The 23,365-nt window shown below is 31.5% G+C and overlaps 1 protein-coding gene across 7 annotated transcripts in view; it reads right to left on the reverse strand.

The window, feature by feature from the left end:
• Positions 1 to 17,152: 17,152 nt before the first annotated feature.
• Positions 17,153 to 23,365, reverse strand: part of LOC148282250 (coiled-coil domain-containing protein AGAP005037-like) — a 63,285-nt gene continuing 57,072 nt past the window's right edge. For all 7 annotated transcript variants that reach the window (XM_088225387.1, XM_088225386.1, XM_088225384.1 and 4 more), the window contains one exon: positions 17,153 to 22,387. In XM_088225387.1, coding sequence (XP_088081513.1) covers positions 21,842 to 22,387 — 546 coding nt within the window. In that variant the 3' untranslated portion in view covers positions 17,153 to 21,841. The remainder of the gene's footprint in view (positions 22,388 to 23,365) is intronic.

The following is a 23,365-nucleotide window of genomic DNA, read 5'->3' on the forward strand; positions in this document are numbered from 1 at the left end:
CCATACCTACTCACCGCTCTATATTTTATTCTCTTCTTTATAGATGCAAATAGCTGTGTATTTCTTATAACTTGATTCAGAATTTTAAAGGTAATAAATAAGGTTTAGGAGTTTACAATATCATAATCTAGATTATTATAGATAATTTTCTTTGATCTTTAAAGAAAAGTAAATTTAAATGTTTAAAAATATATGAGTAATTCAAGTTTTCTACGGGAATAATTCACTGAAAATTTCGTAATCCCCAAATTCTATTTTGAATTATTTTTAAGTTTTTAATATATAATTTATACTGACCAGACCGAGCAATGGATTGATATTCTTTTGTTTTTTATTTATATTATAAAAACCAATTACTCTCTTAAAAATTGAAAATTTTAATTTCTAGTACTTTCATTTGTTTTTTATATACTTACCATATGATCACATATTTTTTTTTTTTAATATTTATGATTTACCCAAATATTTCATTTTGAGGGCCATTTTCAACAAGTTGTAAAAACGCACCATTAGAAAATGGGAATCAAGTTGGGGTAGAGTGGGATTCGAACCACGGACCTTCGAGCCGCGACTCCGAGATACTAGCCACGGGACCACAACCCGATTTCTAAATTGAAATGCTCAAGCTGCTCCAATCGGTATTTTTGTAGTCACGTTGACAGCACTGTTTTTGAAAATCTGTCAAAATTTTACGGTGATCAGACGCTCAGTATTACTCGAAAAATTGCGGTGTGGCGATTTTTACAATGGATAAAAAATTGGCGCAACGAGAATACCTCAAATTTTGTGTTGCTAATGAAATTTCATGTCGAATTATCGAAAATGTTGAATAAAGCCTTTAGAGAATCGTGTATGTCGAAAACACGGGCATACGAATGGTAAAAGTGGTATAAAGACGTTCGTGAATGCTTAGATGATGATAAACATACTGGAGCAACGTCAAGTACCGAAGATTTTTTTAAATTTTTATTTATTTTAATTTATTAATAACGGTAACCTCCATGGAAATCGCAAATGTCAACAATTAATATTTTTTCATTTGAATTTCTCATTTATTTATTTTATTTGTCACATTCAATGTTTACATCTTTTGCATAATTTATGAAAACTTGATTGGTCTTTTTATGTTAAAAAAAGGTTGTTTTAAATAATAATTATGTAAGACTGTATATTTTCTGCATAAAATAAGATAAAATAAAATAAAAAACATCGAATCGGCAAAGCAAATCGTGTTTAAAAAATCGATGTATACCAATCCGAGAGCTTGCTGTATTATTGAACATCTCGTCATTGAGATGTTTTAGGTACGAAACGCGTCACTGCCCCCCTCGTTCCAAAAACAACACTGAAGGAATGTGGAAGGACAATTCGTGAATTTCAAATCACGATAAATTCTCATACAGCGGTGACTGTTTCGGAATTTTCGGCCAAAAATTTGGCTAATCTCATTAGCCAAGCACCGTATTATCCCAACTTTTTCTTTTCCCAAGACTAATATGCTATTAAGAGGAACGCGCTTTAAGACGATTGATGCCATAAAAAAGAATTCTCTGCGAGAGCTAAAGGCCATACCTTTGCAGGCCCATGAAAAGTGCATGGACAATTGAATTAGGTTGGCATTAATGAATTGTCGCAATTGGCGAGTATTTTAAACGGGAAAATAAAACAAATTATTGTAAATTAAAATTTTGCGTTTTTTTGCCAAATTCCCGTTTATTTTTGAACACAAATGTTCCTTATTATTTTGAATTGTATTTTTATGTTTGTAAATTATTTATAACTTCTGTATATGTGAAAATCCTTTGGGCGTGAATGAATAACTGACAACGAACTAAAATTAAAATTTACAAATTTAAAAAAAAATTGTTTAATTTGTAAATTTGAATTCCAGCAAAAACGGACATTACATTGGCCACGCCCCTAATACGTTACGATTCGTGTTCATTTTTCACTTTGTTCCAAACCATTCAAGTTTTTTTATAGACATTTGTTGTTCTGTTTGACAGACATAATAGGGAAATATCACCCTTTTTCAACAATTTATTTAAATTCTACAATCTATAATTTTTAGTTCCCTTAAAAACAGTCATTGCATTGGCAAAACGTCACAATTCGTGTTAATTTTGAACTTTGTTTGTAACCGTTCAAATTTGTATAAAACATCGTCACAAATCTTGACGTCACAAATATTGTTCCCAAACGTGTCGCGTTATTCTAGGAATTTATTTTTAAATATATATTTTTTTAAAGTTATATATGAAAACATTTCTCTACAATATCAATATTGATTTTGAATATACAATTAAGTATTCTAAATTCCATTCACGTATTTTTATCGGAATTCGTAGTGCGTGATATTTCTCAATTGCGGATTTTTTTCGACGTGTGATCGACATTGATTTAAACTTATTAATGTTTAAAAATAAATTATTTTGTATGCACCAATTAATTCATTTGAGTTAACGTTAAGTGTTTGACCGTCATTTAAAATATATATTTCTTTATATTTTTATGTCTTTTGCAAAAAAAAAAACTTTTACGCCATATGTACATGATGACAATATCATTCATGAGCACGAAGAAGAATACTGGTCCCAAGTGACTTTCTTGTGGTAAGCCGCTAGAAATTATAATGTGGCTGTGATTTCTTCGAATTTTCAAATATTATTAAACAAGTAACTTGAAAACCACTCCAAAAATTTACCCTATTCCCCTGACATGCAATTTTCATAAAATATGATAAGTTTATTTGATACCTTGTTGAATGCCTTTGAAAAATCAATGTATGTAGATGCTGTCGACTTGCTTTTTGATAATAAATGCCTCTACCATGTAATTTTGGTAAAAAAGCGAATTCGTGGCGGTAGATCTGCTATTTACACAACCGTTTCTATCATGTTGTTTACTGGACTTATAATGTAAACGCGCAAATACTATATATGTAATAATATTATATTACTATATATTTAATAATAATATTTCTCAATTAACCAATTGTTATTCATAATTCATTATTTGACGGATGGCTGTCGCGAATTAAGTCATTCGACCTGAATTTTTTCACTCGCGTGCACAAAAAATAAATGGGCAAAAAATGACATCGTTTGTTTGGAAAATATGCACGTTGGAGGTCGAAATAATAGCGTTCTATCGTATCGATCAAGGCCCTTCTTCTGTCACGTAATTGTTAAACAAAGATCACTAAATATTATATCTCGAGCAAGCCAAATTCATCTAATAAACATCTAGTAGAGTCGCTACCAATTGATGCGTACTCTAATAATGAACGTATTATGCATAAAAATCAGAAAACTTGTCGAAACTGAAACTTTACTCAATTTTAAAAACGTAATTATTGCAAAATAGTTTTGTTTACTTACGAATAAAATATTTAAATAACTTTCCAATAGAACTTTATAAAATACAAGATGTCAACTAACAGTCACAATTGACAGGCGCCGTGGCACAGTTGGTGAGACGGCCAACTTTGAAACTTGCTTCGCGGGATACATTCCCCAGTTGCAAAAAAATAATCCAAGTAATAATTTTTCTCAATTAGCCTAGGTGTTCTGGTGTATTTTTCCCAACTTCCTTCCATATCCTCTATTTTTTAAATGAAAATAAAAAATATCACTTAAGTAACTATTTTATAAATCTTTTTCTAAAGACAATTTGAAGGAATACTTACTTCATGAAGACTTTTTGGTAAATCGAACCTGAAACCTTATGTATTATAACAGTGCGCGCGACCACAACACCACAACGACGATACAAAAGTAAAGTTAAATAAGGAGATTATTATAAAATAGATTAACCATACATTTTTATTTTTAGCACCAAAACAAGACATTCAAGAGATTCCAATTAACATGATAAATTACAGCACAAATCACCCAGGCTTGAGAAAACAAACTTAATATTCTTATGATCTCAACGGTAATTAAACCTAAAACCCCCGTGTTTCTGGCAAAAGACCTAAGTTTTTTGCCATTATATGAAAAGGACTACAGAAATAAAAAATAATACATATTTTTTTAATTTGTTGCAACGGAAAGGGAAAACAGTCACGGCATTTTTTTGTTGTTGTTTTATTTCCCTCGTATTGGGGTTGAATGAGTGAAAAACCATTTAAATCGTTATGTATTTTACTCGTACAACAGCTTGTTAATTATTTTCATGTGTTTTTCCATTAAAATGCAACATGCATTTGAAAAAAGAATTTTGTTCATTAAAACATTGCCAAAAGACAAAGAATACTTGTGAAAAATGACACTTCAGCCAACTCATCGACGGCCTTCGTGTTTTAGTGGATAAGACGCTTGAATCACGCAAGGTTCCGGGTTCGATTCCCAGTGAGAACACACAAATTAAAATATTTTTTTTTTCAAGCCTGGGTGTTCTATGCTATTATTTACCACTGTAATTCGGCCTCCTGGCCTATTGTTGTGCCAAAAAATTAAAAATAATACTTATTTTATTACTTTATGGTTCCTCATCTGAAGATTACCAAAATGATTAAGTAAAGTGTATCATTATTAAGAAGAGGCTCAAATGAGCAATTTTTGCAAAAAATATTATTTCAAAATGACTACAAAGTTAATTATGTTACTATTCCGTAGCATCCTGACGCATTTTGTTAAATAAATTACTTGTTAAATAACGTGACCTGAGTTACCAAAACCATGCAACGTGGGTTACTTTTGTTATAATTTTTTATTTTTTATTTTTCTGTATGGATAACGATTTTTTTATCGTTATTAAAATAAACAAGAATTCTTTAAAGTTTAGGTAATTCTTATTTTTTCTTATATTTTTAATGAGAACAGAGTTTAAGCATCATACACCTGTGCATAAAACTTTATGTTACACAACGTAACGTGGGTTTCCAAAGCAAAATGAATGTTTTGTTTACCTTGATTAAATTATTGTTTTACTGAAAATGTTTACTAAATTGATGTTCAATGAACAGTGATATACATAATAAATCATTATTTACATTATATAGATAAAACAAATTTAAATAGCCTCAGTTTTGGAGTTAAATTAATGTGAGTTCCATTGGAATTACCCAATACTCGTAGTACTTTTTTCACTATAACATTGTTATACATTTATTCATAATATCATCATAAGTAAACCCCTGTTTTTTTACCGACACAAGAATAAAAATTATAATCAAATAACGTTATATTCTTAGAAAAGTTGCAGTGAAAATAGTTAAATTACCAATAAGATATAAAAAAATAAATTTTCAAGAAATCAACCAGTAAAAAATGTATTAAAGTCAACATTTATATTTAGTTATTATTTTATTCTACTATTGATTTTAGATGCGTAAACAATACATCTAGAAAATATCAGTTTTTCAAGAAAATGTGTCCAACCGGACTTTTTTACCGTGTCCAGAAGAATGTAGAATACAGCTTTATGTGTAAAATAGAACCAGAATTTCGGACGAGCGTTACATGCATGACATTTTTTTTAAAAACCATTGATCATCCTCATTACAGAAACTGCATGTTTTGCTTCTTATTAGTTAACAGATTACACATTGAATAAATCATCCCTTACTGTATTTCCAAAAGTACGAAATATTTCTGTTTTCTCCTTAGGTAGGTATGAAGTTTCTAAAATCCCCTAAAATTAAGGCTTTGATGGATGGAGACAGGTGACAACGGTACTACATTACCCCCTTAACGTTCTCTCTATATACATTTCGATCCCCTATTTTAATATGAAATACAACCTTAATTAGAGGATAAATGACGCTGGGCAACTGTCAAATATTTATAAGTTATGTTAAAAGGGTAGAAAAAAAAATGATTTCAGCTAATCTCCTTCATAAAAATCTTCAGATAAAGAAATATGAATGTTTAAACATAGGCAGGGTTGTGAATCAATTATACCCACTGGTTCAAGAAGTAAAAAAAAAAACTTTCAAGCATTGCCTGTTATGTAAGTAAAATAATTCAGCCAGATGAATCTCACCCGCACAAAAAAGGTTTCGACATAATTTTATAAAAATCGCCAGATGGAAAAATTGAAGGGGTATGGATGTGGAATTGTGAATTTCCAGTTTGTAAAAAGGCCTGATTGAAAATGATGACAAAAAACTGATTAACCGATATAAATTTGAATAAAATTGCACAGTAATAAGTTAGGCAAAGGTTCACTCATATTAAATCATATCGAAATTCCGATTAAATGTTAAGACACATGTGTTAAATAATTTAGAAATAAAATTATTGTTTATTTAATACTCTTATTATTAGTACCCTACTTCCAGATCTTTACTTACTTTTGTAGAATTCGGGGATACCTATTATTGGTTCTACACCTATGCAATATGTGAATATTAAATATAAATAACTAGAACTGTAGAGTTTTAATACTTTACACGTTTGAATTAATTTATACTTTTAATACTTTATACATTTAGACGTTCTTCTTTCTACTTTTTTCATACTTTTCTTTTCTGCCAGTGTTCAAATAGCGTAACGTCTACAGGAAAACCAAAATAACCATATACAAAACAATTATACGCACTGTATTGGCATATGGGTGTGAGGCGTTAACATTGACAGTAAATATGGCTGAAATGCTGGACACTTTTGAACGAAAAGTACTCAGAAGAATCTGCGGACCAGTGAGAGAGAATAATCAGTGGCACATTCGGTATAACGAAGAACTGTACAATATATACCAGGCCCCGAGCATCTCGGCACATATGAAGTTGCTTAGATTACGATGGGCGGACATGTACAGCGAATGCCTGACTCACGTGTCCCTAAAACAATAATGAGCGGACACCCGGGAGGAAAGAGATTAGTGGGAAGACCCAGGCTGAGATGAGAGGATGAAGCGAGAAAGGATGCAGCGCAGTTTCTCCAGGTGGCAAATTGGAAGACGGCGGCTGAGGACCAACAGAGTTGGAGGCGAAAATTGCAGGAGGGCACAGCTCGATATGGGCTGTAGCGCCATCGGAGAGAGTATGACGTTCTATCCTCTCTGTCAGCTACTGTGGTAAAACGGCTTACTGATTTATCTGTAATTGTCATATTTACTTGTTTTAACATTTTTAATTGGTTATGTTTATTATTATTATTTTAGTTTTTTATTGTTTATTACGTTAATGATAATAAGGTTAATTGGATAATTTACGTTTTTTTTGTAGTTATTATTATGTTAACTTTGTTAAATAGCTAATTTAAGGCATGCTTCACATTTTGTAAAATGTTTCCCTCGGCACGGGACCCCGTGAGGGAACATTATTCTGTATAAAAAAGAATACAAACAAAGTAAAAATAAATAAATTAGATGTTACATTAAAAATATCTTGTCTGAGAATTTTTATTAATAGGTATTTGAACATTGTTTTTCTGTCACTCTCTCTCAAATGCCTCCCCGATACTATGCGCAAAAGCCAACTACACGTCGGACTGATTTTGCTCAACTGAAATCGACAAAATCAATATTGTGCTCTCCCGTTTTCCGCACCCCAAAACTGAACTTTTTTTGTAATTTAAAAAAGTAACAGAAATAAATTTTCTGTGTATTATTTCCATTTTTTAAATCATATTTGTCATGTTTGTATGCACGTCCGTAAACGACAAATAAAACTGGGCGATGTTTTTGGAATTGGTAGTTCTAGCTCCCATAATAAACTTTTTATCATAAAAGCAAACACTAATGGTAAATATCTATAGTATGCTAAAAAAAATCACGGTCTAATCAGTGCCATAATCCAGTGAAAAATTCGTTTGTATGAAGAAAAGTCGATAAAAAAGAAGAAGAAAAGAGAATAATTTTATAAAATTTTTGATGCAGTTTGTATACGAACGCAGCGCCCTCCCCACTATCGTTTGTGGATATTGATAAAAACAAGACGACTAATTGAATTAAGATAAATTGATTAAAACTAAAACCACGATAAAATAAAAATTATTAAAAATTGAATTGAAAGTAGCATAAATATGTATATTTAAAAAAAAGTAACCTCAAAATTCAAGACCGTGATTCACGGCGGAAGCAAAAAGCCCTCCTAACCTTCAACATAAAAGTGATCAATTTAAATAATAATTACGTTTGTTTTATTGAAGACGTGAAGGCTACCTAATAATATAAATTTTCCATAACAGAAAAAGTCTAGCGGCAGTTGTTTATAGAAGAGAGAAGTGCTAAAGATAAATATTTATACCCTGAACAAGTATTTTCCACGCCATGGCTAATATCAGGTAAAAGCCTGAATAAGTAAATCGAATAGAGATTAGTCGCCTCATAGGGCAGTGGTTGCAGTGGTGTAGTCGGGCTGGAGCGCACCGGAGCGGCGCTCTGGCACTTTTTATATGAGCAGAGCGGCGCTCCGGCTCTGGTCAGAAACAAATATTACGTTTCAAAAAATATCTACTTAAGTCTCTTTAAACAATTCGAAATAACAAAAAAACCTATTTTTTGCCGATAACTAGCAAAACTCTAAACATGTCTCCCCCCTCTCCCCCCTCTTCCCCCTCTCCCCCCTCTCCCACCCTCTCCACCCCTTCCAATTCGCAAAGTGGTGGCGGTGCACTCCGGTACTTTTTTATTTAGGACTTTACCACTGCGTGGTTGGCGCGTTTGCCTACCATGCTTGAGGTCCCGGTTTCGATTCTTGGGACCGACGTGAAATATTTGTTTAAAAGCTGGTTTTACACCGCAATATTTCACTGATCCTGGACTGTATTTTGAAGCGTAAGATTTATCACAGTAACCTCAACATTCGATTGTTACATGGTAGAAAATCTAATTATGCGGTGACTGTAATTAGTCTATAATTTGATGATAATTATTATCAATAGCGATACTTAATTAGGTACCTTTAGTTAGGTATGTTACGTATGCAGATTTACTCATATCATAAAATATACACTTTCAATTGGTTATGTTTTTGTATATTAGTCTAGTTATATATTTTTCTTCTTTCCAGGGCCTAATACCCTAAGTTTTAACCCTTTTTACTCAGGGTATTTAGGGTACCCCAGATATCACATTTTTTAATAACTTTTTTTTAAATCGTCATATTGATTTCATTTTTGGCATAGCTCTACCCCATAATGTTAAGAATGGACCGAAACTATTCATATGTTTTCTGTAGATTTTTTTCAATAATTCAGATTTGTCTTGGTTTTCCTCTCACATGAACAGAAAATATTACAATTCATCGCTCTATAGTTTAATATTCTTTGATATGTTGGTCATTTTGCACGAGTGTTTTTTGGTGTTTGAGCGCATGTTTCCCCAGCCAAAGCCACAAAAATCTGGATTTCGTACTTTACATTTACATGCATTCCCCCTCCCAACTCCCCATGTACTTTCACGCTAACGGGTGGCGCGACTTTAGATCAGTGCTATTCGACACGTCACAGCAAAAGCGGGGCGATGTCTCACAGCATTTACAGCATCCACTCGCAACAGTATTTTATGAGTTTCGCAAAAAACTAGTAATATTATGTAACCAATTTTTAAACATTTCTACGACGATCATAATGTAATTTAAAATATTTTTTTTATAGTTGTATTTATAGCATTTTTGCTGGGGTATCCTGGTACCTTCTTTAGGATCTCGCTGATATTTTTAGAAAGGTTAAAGCTTCTAACACGTATGACCTTACTCATAAACTTGGTACAAGTTAGGCCTAGGCATAGCAGTAGAATACGGATGGGAATACTATCCTTATTCTATAATACCACCGTTGCGGGCTATTTGGCTCCTCTACGCCGGCTGGCTGCCGGTCCTCGACATATACGACAATGTTTTATATGATAATCAAAACACTATATGGATATAAACATAAATTATAAATAGCAGATATGCAACTATAATTCCGAGATCAAATAGAATTTTAAAAAATTACGATAGGTACAATTTTTACAATTTACACAATTTACACATTTATAAATAACAAATATTAGAGTTCGTATGATTTACCGAACATTTAAATTTTTGCAACATTTTTAACGTGTTGTTAAAAATACCATTATTAGATTCGTGTGGTTTTAGTAGCATTATTTTAAGAGACTGACTCATTTTTATTGGATTTCGATCAAAGGGCTAAATTTGTAAGCATTTAACAATCATCTGAATCAAATTTACTCTTAAAAATCTTCATTGTCGAATTAAAATCAAATTAACTCATATTTTTTTTTTTATTTGGAGCTGATTCATCATTATCCTCCTTTTCGCACCCAGTAATGCATAGGGTACTGCATCAGTAAACCAGATGCAGCGTACTTTGATCGTCAGTTACATGAAGGTAAGGTGACCAGTCTTGCGCTTCAGGTGCCAGTTCAGGAACACATAAATATTGCAATTTTAAAAACGTTTAAAATCAATATTTCACGTCAACTCTTCCAGAAATCAAACCCAGGACATCAAGAATGGTAGGCGAACGCGCAACCTGACAACAAAGTGAACTTACCTCTACTCAATTTCCTTATTCCAAACTTTTACCTGAGAGCGACTATCAATTCGAAAACACTCGCAGATAATTTGACTTATTCAAATGGTAGGTACACATTCCATCAATATTTACATGTACAATGTAGGTGTTGAATATTTTCAATATAAAGGTATTAAAAACATTCTAATGACTGTTTTTTTTACAAATGAATTACGTCATAGGTAGGCATTTTGCTTTTCAATACATTACGTGATCAATTAATTTCGTTATCTAGATAAGAAATCTAATATTCTCTCATTTAATATTAATTTATTGTTTGGTCGTAGGTATTATTATAAATTAAAATCAAATCAATTTTATTCCAACTCAAAATCACGCTTCACGCCGCGGCGCGACGCATGTATTTCCATAGAATTATTGACAGAAGAATACTGCGGGTTAGTGCTAGAAGTGCAAACGTAAAAAAAAATCAGTTTCTCGTCATCACCAAAGAAGAATAATTGCTGGTAAATTAGACGGAACACCGGAACACTGGAACACTAATATAATCTTCAAAGATAAACTCAACTTGATATACCAAAGAGCCATTGGTTCAAAAAGGTTATTTATAATAACAAACAAGAAACGTCCACCATATGCCAAATGCGGTTGGGGGATTGTTGTGTGGGATCTCACCTGGCAAAGCTGAATGTATTAGACTCCCCAATGTTTGAGTGCCTTCTAAATGAGGAAGATCTCGACCACATATTCCTCCTCTGCCTGATGAAGGAAAACATTTTTTATAATGTCCTCCTTACCTCTCATTCATATTTTTTTTATTAATTATATAATATAACACTGGCAACACCTTAAAAGTGACATGCCACCAAAATGTCAAAAAAAAAACGTACTCGAGGAAATCAAAAATTATTTTTCGTATAAAATTACCCAAGTAATTTATTTTTTTTACTACTAAAAGTAACAAGTTTTTTTGTTATAATTTACCAATGTGATTCAATCGACAATTCACTCTAAAAATCTCAATATCTACCTTTATCGCTAATGTCAACATCTGTTATAAAATATGCTTAAACACTTTTTGAAATACGCATAAAAACATATATTTCCATTGATATATTATTATTTATATACGAGTACATTAGTATATGCCGCACTAAGCACCTATTTAACTGAGGCTTCGGAACTTATCTTTTATTTGGTGGGAAATAGTGTTTTGCGCGCAGCGGTCGGTAAATGCGACGCGGTGTAAAAGAGCGTAAAATACAGCTATGAATTCACAGTAAACCCCCGAGTACCAGAGTAAAAAATATTATTTTGTTGAATTTGTATTTTTTTTATTTTTACAAATATTTTTAATATTTGTTTTTAGCTTGTATAGTTGACAAAAAAGCTTGTACTTCAGGAATGACATTGTGGCTCAGAGGGTGTGAAATAAAGGTACAGAGTACAAAACGCAATTACTTTTTTTTAATAAATTTTAAATATGGTAAAAAACATGTAAATAAAAAAACAAAAAAGATTTTTTCTAAAACTGTGTCTGTTTATAAATAAAAAACTCTTAATTAATGTGATGATTTTTTAAACTATAAAATAATTAGGAAAACAGTCTTATAAAACAAACGTAAAAATAAGGATGGGCCACCAGCATAAAAATATATGTACTGTTTTGTACAGAATATTTCTTTGGCTAGATGCATGCAAAAAATAGGGCAGATTGGTTCAGAAAATAACGAGATATGATTATTTTTCTTGGTGTACCTGAGGAATGACGCAGGTACTGAGGGGTTAGCTGACATTTACATTTAGTCTCTTTTACTCTCCTGCGCGTTTTTCACGGCAATGTTGATGCGGCATGGTGCGACGACGCTCATTTTTTTAACGTAATTTGAACCTATTGTTCTATGAAGCAGCATCTCTATTTAATTATATTATGATAAAAAATAAACGGTAATTCGGCGAAAAAACGCAATATTTTCATTTTCAGTGAAAATAAATATTATCCTCTTTAAAATACTTGCCATTTACGATCATTCAATTGTCCATGCACTTTTCATAGGCCTGCAAAGGTATGGCCTTTAGCTCTTGCAGCGAATTCTCTTTTATGGCATCAACCGTCTCTAATCGCGTTCCTCTTAATAGCAAATTTAGTCTTAAGAAAAAAAAAGTCAGACGGGGCCTGGTCTGGAGAAAACGGCGCTTAGCTGATGCGATTAGTCGAATTTTTGGCCAAAAATTCTTAAACAATTACCGCTGTATGAGATGTTTTTATTTCCGATTTGATGTTTTCTTCGGTGCTTGACGATGCTGGACGTCCAGTATGTTTATCATCATCCAAGCATTCACGAACGTCTTTAAACCTCTTATACTATTAGTATGCCCGTGTTTTCGACATACACGATTCGCCAAAGGCTTTATTCAACATTTTCAATATTTCGGCACACGTAGTTTCATTAGCAACTCAAAATTTGAGGTACGCTCGGCACCTCAGTGTTTTTTGTCAATGTTCTCAAAGTGACCGACTTGTGCACTTTGCATCCCAGGAATTATAGTGGCACAACGCAATAAACTCATTTTTAAAAGACAGCAGTTACATATACACGTGCACAGGCTATCAGTAAACTAACATTCATTCGCAAAAACAAACGAACAAATCACATTTGTACCATCTAGCTTAAAATGTTTTCAAAAATAGCAATGGATCATTTTGCCACTTTTATTTCTTGATTAACATATTACAACAGAGATGAAGAACATTTAAGAGAAGGTAATATAGAAGTCACAAACATCAACAGATGAAAGATTTGAAGGAATAGAGATGTTCATATATAGGCAGAATGGTGAATGTTACACAGTGTGTAAAGTGGCCACTTAAACAGGCATTGACAGGTCATAAGCCCTGTAGATGCCTGGACTTCTAAATTACCTTCTCTTAAATGTTCTTCATCTCTGTTGTAATATGTTAATACAAACAGCTCCTCAGGGAGTTGAATCCAGTCATTGTCTACAAAAATTTGGACAAACTCAAAATATTTTTTATTTCTTGAATTTGAGTAAAAAATTATACGCTTAAATGATTATTTTTGCTTTTCAGCCCATATAAACTTTGAAAGAATGTCAATAATTGTGCCAAAAATATATAAATTCAAGAACAAAACGACGATTTCGGACGTGTGTAATTATTATCGCTTAAACGCGTATTTTTTAATGAAAGGGATTGTTTCTGTGACAATTTTTTGTATAAATTTACTCCATAAAAAAGGGCATTTTTTCAATTACCAAAAATAGCAAAGATTTTTAAATTAATATTCACCTATGTGATCTAATGCACTTTTTTCATGAAAAATCTCAATTCTTTTTTTTATTGGTAATGCCAACATTATGGACATTATTTCCTCATTTACATAATTTACGTATTTCAGAAATTAATTCTGATTTCTCTATCCTAACCTCTGTTTTGTATAAATACATTGACTTTTTTAATACAGATACCAGAAGATAAGATACTCGAAGATGTCGCGCATGCGATAAAACCGGTCACTGGGTATTCCAAATTTGTGGATCAATGTATCACTCGTCTTTTATTTCTATAGTAAATTACAATGAACCTTAATCAAGAATTTTCACTTACAAACTTAAATGTTTTAACTAAGTATTTAATACGCATAAAAAACTTTTTTTTATGAGTTTCTCAAAGTGACTGGCCGGTGAAATAATAATGAATTTGTAAGATTACATTCTGATGCCTTACTCATTTTGATCAAAATCTGACATTAGCACTTTTAGCATTAACCCCCAGGTATGCAAATAACTTTAATGCAATCAATATGATAAAACAGCATTAATCCACGGAAGTATTTCGTACGGAAGTATTTAGTATTTCCTCCAATAAAGTAGACTCATAACTCAAAAAGTCTGATTTTGAGCCAGAATAAATTATGTTTAAAAACACACATATTATGCTAAAAAATAGACATAATTCTCTCTTTACAATTTGACCGCTCAACTCCACTCAACCCCCGTGAAACCTAACCATTTGTCGATTCGACGAACAATCTTTGTGGTGGATATTTCTAATTAAAAACATATGGTTTTATTATGTTTATTACACACATATATGAAACAAACGTCGCCGAACAAAACTGTCTTTTGAGTTTTAAGAGACCGTGGTATGGACTGGGTTGACAAGCGACAACACGATCATTGGCGAACAAAAGATACAGCGTATTCGTCGATGCGACGAAGGCTGGGTGTCTACTAGGGTTAAAGAAATACGCCCGCTACTTTACTTGGTACAAAAGTTTCTATGAAGTATTTCAACTTTATCTCTTCCTCCTTCAGTATTGCATAGTTACATCTAACCCCTACAGTATATCATATTTATCTCTATCCATTTTAATACTTGCCCGTTTTACATTTATATATTTATTTTCATTCGTGTATTTTATCATTTATCCTCTAACCTTTAACCCTTTCAATATTTCGTATTTACCTCTATCGCTTTCAGTACCTATTTAAGAATTACTCCCATTCTTTTAAACATTTTATATTTAACTCTACTCCTTTTAACAGGTACTTTATAGTCAGCCTTTTTAGAATTGTATGACCCCCTTAAATATGTACAAAAATTAGTTATTAGAGTGATGCTTTGATATCCTTTAACTTTCCCATCTGAGACATTGTTTCAATTTATTAATGTACTGGATATTAGACATTTTTTAAAAAAGAGTCACTGACATATTCTGGTCATGCGGTTACAAGAGGAGATCCCAGCAAAATGCTCGTACGAGGTTTGATTTATTTATTTAATTAATAAATCACACGGTCTTTTATATAAATACAAAGTACAAAAGAACACAGTTTGTGAAAACGTGCAGATAAGTCATAATTTGGTAATATAAGAGAGCATCGGAAATTCAAATGTTTTAAAAATTTGTTTTGTACTTTCTCCAGCCTGTCAATATAAGTCATGTATTGTGGATTCCAAATGATAGACGCAGATTCAAGGTGGGTTCTTACATTATTAAAAAGGTTTTTATTGTTAAATCATTTTAGTGACAAAATGTAATAGTTTAATTTTATGGGAATGAAACTAATGGTTTGTATCCATAATATAGTTTGCAAATTCAGAAAAACTAGTGCTAGAAAGTCCACGGGGGTGTTCGTTAATTCTAATTTTCAAATTTCTCGCAGTTTGGCTGATATATTTATTGTTACAATTCCCACACATAATTTCATACACACCGCTTTTGTCTAAAAGTTCTATTTTCGATTAGGAGTTATCAAGTATTTTGCCTATCCGTGCTATTAATATTTCCAATAATTAGGAAAACCCCACCCCCTCCACCACACATTCCCTTGCCCCTTCCACCCGACCCTATCAGTACCTACCTAAGTACTAATTTGTACATATATATATATATATTAGTTTAGTTTATATTTACACCTGATGATGGGTGATTCAGAATACCTGAAGCTTGTTGTGTTATAATATATTAAACTCTTATGTGGTAAAAATTAGTAAGTGTTTCATTTTAAATAAATACAAAATGTTTTTCCACAAAGTAAATGCTGAAACAATAAATAATACAAAAGAACAATAAAAGAAAGTATGACCAATTACAGATTTCACGTTAATTTATTATGAATGCCCGAGGATAGGGGAAAAAAAAATTCAATTTAAAAAAAATATATATTAAAACAAAAAAAATAATTTAAAAGTACATAAAAGGGCGAAGACATTGTATAGCTCCAACTCTTATTTCCTCCCTCTATCTCTGCTTCCATGAACATATATGTTTCTTAGTAAAAATTCACAATGATTTGTAATAATACCAAAAACACGTACGCTCATAGAAATTTTTCTTTTGTGGCCCCAAGAGTGTTCAATGTTCTGAATGAACATTTGTATTAAGTTCTCCAAAACAAAAACCCATTTTCATGAGAGGTGTTTAAGTTTGGATTTTGTCTAAGGGAAGAGACCATTGCAGGAGACTGCTGCGAGACACGGTATAGATTTATATATAGTACTAGTAAGCATGTTGTCAAGATGTTTATTGAAATGTATAGTATTCTTCAATAATACGCAGGCTTCCACTTTCTATATTGTGGTATTCCAACTCTACCTTACTTGACCTCATAGAGATCGGGATACATTTATTTTTTTGAATATGTATGTTTACATGAATAAAAAAACATTTATTTCAATTCTTTCAGTATTTTATAATCACCTCTGCCACTTTCAGTATTGTATGATCACCCCTATCCCTTTTAGTATTCTGTAATCATCTCTATCCCCTTCAGTATTTTAAATAAATTTACATTTCAATATTTCATATTTTCCTTTCTTTTATCATTTTCAGTATTTTGTAATTACCTCGAGCCTTTCCTTTCCTATCTTCTGACATCTTCATCATTATTTTTTTGCTTTCATATTGTAAATTTTTAAATTAAAATATTAATTCTTATATAGGTACAGGGCTATCAACATACAAATCAATCAAAAATATTTTTTTATATGCAGTTTATTATCCATTTAGACAATCAAATTACATCAGATATATTTTAAAAGGTAAACATATTTAATAATAATGTTGTGCTCACATATAGATAAAAAAATTGCAATGACAATCGAATTTTAAATTGAACTAGTGTGATCACCTTTGTTATTAATTACATTGAGAGCAAAAATTGTGTAGAACACATTGTCGGGGATAATATTTTTTTGTAATATTTTAAAGTACTTTTTAATATTTTTTTTAATGTGATCACACTAGAAGCACATGAATAAATAAAATAAAAGCTGCCAAAAAATCACATCTATTTTACCAAACCATTTCTACGTACTGAATAGCTTTCCTATCTAAAGGTAAGACTTGTCAAAATGTCAAAACAATCAGAAATTGGATTTCTGCATTTTAATAAAGTATTTTAAAAATTCATTTAGAGAATCTCACATAGACTCGTTAATATTGGCAACAATTTAATACTTAGTTTGGATAAAATATCTTTAAATCGTCCGAAATCATTGCATATATTTTCTTTCCAATTTCCTATACTTTCAAATGTAATTATTATAGGCCAAACACATGGTCTAACTGTATCCATAGCACCTTTAACAGTAATTTTCCAAAAATAAGTTGTTCGTCGGTGTATATAAGTTGAACTACATGAAATTGTTATTCAGTAAAAAATACATGTTTTCTTAAAAGTAATAACAATTTATTTTGAACTGCTTAAGCGACTCAGAATTCATAAATAAAATAAATTAATTGTAGTTCTTTTTTAAAAATCTTTTGCACCACAAAAAAGGTAGAAGGCCCAAGTACAGTACTGAATGCAGAATACCTACACTTGAGAAAAGGTATTGTTTAACTCTCTTCGGAAATCCTTGAACCCTTATGCATGGCACTAAAGTGTCTTAGCCAATAAACCAATGAAATTGTGAGTTCATAAAAAAAAAATTTCAACTAATAAAAGACCAGAAAACTTAAATAATTCTTACAGAATGTAATAAAGTATTAAATTTACTTTTTGCTAATATATTGTTGAATTAGTTTTACTGTTCTTACTGTGAAGTTAAGTTTTCTTACCATTTTGTTTATTTAAAATGGTGTTTTATGTAAATATGATTACTAAGTAATAAATTAATGTTTTTTTTCATTTTTTAAGAGACAATAAACTTCAACATGCCCACCCTTTGAGCCATGGTATAAAACCTCTATTGAATTTTCAAATTTAAGATAAACATATTTCTAATATTAGTGAAACCATGTTCTATAAGCTGACTAACGACAGCAATTCATCGATCATGCTTGTCATGGCTTGTTTATTTTCAAATGTTGGAATCATGTTGGAATCACATGGTGAGCCTTGTAATCAATGACATATTAGAGTCAACAGACTGGTAGATATTAACAGAGATTAACAAAAGTCAGCTTCGTATTCATGTTAAAACAATGGCATGTAAAGAAGGTTTTATAAAACGAGCATTCACGGTTATGTATGAGAACTCGTTGCATTACTTATATTTTGGTGTGAATTAATAAAAAAAGGGAAAAAAGTCCGAGTTAGATCCCTAGTGAACACCAGAGAAAGCATAAACTAACAAGTATATTTTTTATCTTACGCTTAATGCTTCAAATGCTAAAAATGTTTTAAAGGACAAATTAACACAATACATATTGAAAATTTGAAAACTAAATGCCTTAAAAACATATTTTGGTTTATCAGTATAAAATTCACCCTTTTGGACAAAAGTCAAACAGAAAAATAACAATTTTACATATGTAGTAGTTCAACTTATGGACAAACATTTTTTTTTTCAATTTTGTTTGCTTAAAATGAAAAATATTGAATAATAATTGATCAAATAAAAGAAAGAAATGATCATTTTCAATGTAACACACTCCTATACGCAATAAAATTAAGTAATCACTTTATTTTACTTTTACTGGAAAACAATTAATTTTGCAAAAAAACTGTGCTACCCTTAATTTTATTTTGAGATTAAAAATTGTGCTAAGTAAAAAAAATAATCTATTCAAAATACATGGGCATATTGTAATATTAAGTATAATCGTTGCTTAAGCTCGATGGCTCTCGGAAATATATAACCAGCAATGAATTTTACTCTGAAGCTTTTACATAGAAAAACAAAATGTTAATATTTACAAATTGTCACTATTTGGTTTATTATAATTAAATAAATAAATTCTGGGAGGCAGGTGTGTACTTTTTAATGAAGAATAAAAGTGAAAATTAAGTATATTTTAAAACGCATAAAATGCATGAAATTTTCAAATTCACCGAAAGTGAAACTTAAAAGTTTAAGTCAAATATTCAAGTGACATGTTATTAATTAAAATGTATTTAAAGATTTGTGTAGGTAGTAATTATTCACATAACAATAATAATTTTATTACAATTTTGGCAACACATTTAGTCGTGGTTCGAGTATGACTCGGAATATTACCTTAAAGTAATAAAAAAAATATTAACAGAAAATTGACTATCTGCTAGGAAATTTTAAACTCCACTACTTGCTTAAATTTAATTCATATTAAAAAGAAAACATATTAGAAGCTTAAACCAGTGAAGAATAAAGTAAAATAAATAATATATTATGCATTGGTGACCTCTACTCTGTAGCATTTTAATACATAAAAAAAGATTATTCATAAGGGGATAAAGCTTGGAAATGCCTACAATAATACGTGGATTAGCTATACTGAAGGAATAGGATGTTATTATTCTAGTACATTGAAATAATTGATTCTGAATCTTTCCTATTTCTAATCTAGGGGATACATTTATTACAAATATACACAAATATTTTAAACATTAAATTTATATTATCCACTTAGAAATCAGAAGAAAAAAAAATAACATAGGGAGAATTTTATGTATAAATTACCTATATAATATTACCCAAATTTTATCCAAATTAAAATTAAAATAAAACCAACACATTTTTGTCTTTTGAACTTAAGAGGTAACTAATTCCTTGGGGCTGTAGTCGGGTAAAACGAACGAAAAATGAGGAAATTTTAAGTAATCATTTCCTAATTTTTCGTGCATTTTACTTAAAATATGGCAAAGTAAAATAGTAAATACCTCAGCATTTTGTGGTGCGCCCAAACAAATTTGAATATTATATTTTAAATGAGAAATAAATTTGTTTCAACCTATTTTATTTTTAAAATATTAGGTCTTAAATACTTATCATAAGATTTTTTTAAATACTGAGAAAAGTGTATTATTTGTACAAATGGAAATAATTTGATGTTAACTGAATATATTTTAAAAATATATAATTGTGAAAGTAATATTGAAGGGATGTTTTAATGCAATAAAAAATAAAATAAAATTAATATAACAGAATGAAGTTAATTAATTAAAATTAAAATCTTAAATAACTGCTTAGCAGGGTGGTAATATTTTCTAATACACTTATACATATATTTGATTATAGTATGTAAGTAGTAATATTATAATGACTTACACAATTCGATACCTACAACGTAATAATAATAAAACATATTTTTATAATATATATAATAATGTTTAACATATTAGGCCAAATACAATCCCAGACAGACTTGAGAAACAAAAATAACCATACTATGAGTATTTGTAAAAAAGCAGTTTAGTAAGAGTAATTAAATTGTTTGAAAATAAATCAGTTTTCTTTGGATGGAGCAAAGAAAGGATCCATTAAATTTAATTTTACACTATATCAAGATTAAACATTTGAATCCTGAAAACATTTTCTCCCCGATTTAAATATAACATTGAATGACCTACAACATTTAAGTTCTTATTTTTGTGATATAAACATTGAATTTGGTGCTATTTAATATTAATATAACAAGCTTGAGATACTTATTTTGATAAATGCAAATTAGAAATAAACTTTTTCCTTATTTACCAACAATAATATTCAATACATTATTTTCTTAAATATATTAACTTTTAACATTTAAGATAATTTAAATAACATAAAATGATGGTGGAAAGATTTTACGTTGCATTAGAAATTCTGTTTTAAAATAATTGTGCATTTCAAGAATCAAATTATATTCTATTGAGTTTTAATATATCATACACAGGTGTTGGGTATAAATACTGTGTCAGTGTAACAATATATTTCATGAATACTTTGTAATGATTATATTAATTTTGGTAAAAGTGTAATTAATATTAATTTAATGTTAATGTGCAAACTAACAGATGGTTGAATATTTTTTCCATAGTCATAAATTATTTCTAACATTACAGTGTCTAATTGTGAATGTTAAAAATCATTTGAAGTATGAAAATGAGACTTTTACCTATTCAATTCACACTTTTCAAGTAAATTTATTCATGAATAGTAATTAGTCATCTCGATACTTACGACAACATTCATGGTAATATGTTTAGTTAGAGTAGGTAGTTTTATCTTCGTAAGTATCGTAGAGTGACAATATTATTCCAAAATACTAAACAATAATATTGACTATATAATATGTAATGTTCCAAAGTTCACTAAAACAGGCGCAAAGGACATTTCTTTTCCGTTATAACGTCAATGTCTTATACAATGAATAATCACATGTTGTTATGACGTCCTTGTCTTATACAATGAATAATCACATGTTGTTATGACGTCCTTGTCTTAAACAATGAATAATCACATGTTGTTATAACGTCAATGTCTTATACAATGAATAATCACATGTTGTTATAACGTCAATGTCTTATACAATGAATAATCACATGTTGTTTTCGATCTAATAGATGCAAAGGTGGTGAGTTAGGGAGAAAATTCGTAATGTAAGGGTGTTTTAATCGGGGGTTTAAAATATAAGGTAAATGGCCTCAGAGGCGTGAAAGGCTATAGAGCGGCCATCAGACTGGCACAGGTGTCACAGGATATCAGTCTCGTAGGTCTTGCTGGTGGTGGGGGCGTGGGAGGCGTCGTTCTGGTCGTCGGGGGGCAGCACGGCCAGCGAGTTGCCGCCGCGCTGCAGTTGCTGTAGGCGAGCGTACTGCTCCTGAAGGGCCTTCTGCTTGCGGAGCAACTCTTGGTGGCGGAGCTCCAGTAGATTGTGGCGCGCCCCCTCCTGCGAGTCCACTGAGTCGCACGAGCTGGAGTTGGAGGGCGACAGCGCGGGCGCGGCGGCGGGTGACGCCAGCGGCGAGCGTGAGGACGTGCGCGGCGGCGGCGGCGGCGGCGCGCGCCGCGCCGCCAGCTGCAGCAGCTCGGGGTTGCGCTCCGGCACGGGCGGCTTGGAGGCGGCGGCGGCGCGCGGGCCTGGCGCGGGCGACGCTGCCGCCGCCTCCTCCTCGCCCTCACCCCCCGGCGGTCGCGCGAATGTCTGCAGCTCGTCTAACAGAGCGTCGAGCGCGTTCTCCGAGCGCTCGGCGGACTCCGCGCCGCCTCCTGACTCCCCCAGCCCGCGTACGCCCCCCTGCAACAGGCCATATATACTATCCGCTGAGAGTCCCAGACCTACACTCATGACACGGGCGCATTCTCTCACGAGGGTAACACATATCTCACATAAAGTAATCATACGCATTCAGAGGAAAAATAAGCGAATCATCACAGCTTTCATGTACAAAAAAGTGAAAAATTTAACTTTTTGGTTTTTCTCGCGTACAAATTCTTCTCGATTTTTACGAGTGTACAAACGTTTTCGACATTAACGACCTCTTGATAAAAACAAATTCTTATTAAGAGCGACGAGGAAAGGGCGAGGCCAACTCCAAAGAAACGCACTCTGGTAGGAGTAAACAGGGTATGTGATATGTGACTGTTAGTTTTCTAAGTATGTATATGTATATATTTATATTGTGCATTATGTATACTGATGTAATATTAATATAAAAGTTAAATGTATGTATTAATATGGTTTAGACATTTAGGAATAAAAAAAAACACTTGACAGCAAAATAAATATTTGCAACCAAATATATTTTAATTTTGCAACTAAAGTTCCGTGCTTAAATTTTGGATATTATGAGTGGTTAACATTAGGAACAAAATATTGCAAAATACATACAATGGTAAATATGATAGTATAAGCATGTTAGATTCCAATTCCTACATGTGGAGTGAATTTTAAATACTTTGTATACTATTTTGACAATTTCTACTGCAATTTGCATGACTGTGATATAAACAAATACTACAATAAATTAATGGTTTGTTAAAATTATTCCTTATTTCATATTAAAAAATGTACTGCAAAGCGTTAAGTTGTAAATAAATTATCCATACATGTAATGCTTCTATTACCAGAAACCAGATATTCAACTATGAAACACAACAATTAAAATAATGTTATTTGATAAAAGGTTTGTTTGATACTTATTGCGTATTAAAATTGGAATTATTATTTCAATAAATGATAACCATTAGGTTGAATAAGTTGGGACATTAGTCC

Source organism: Micrasema longulum, unplaced genomic scaffold, assembly GCF_059751315.1.
Source record: "Micrasema longulum isolate JH-2025_06_02 unplaced genomic scaffold, ASM5975131v1 h1tg000354l, whole genome shotgun sequence".
In the NCBI taxonomy this organism is placed as follows: Eukaryota; Metazoa; Arthropoda; class Insecta; order Trichoptera; family Brachycentridae; genus Micrasema; species Micrasema longulum.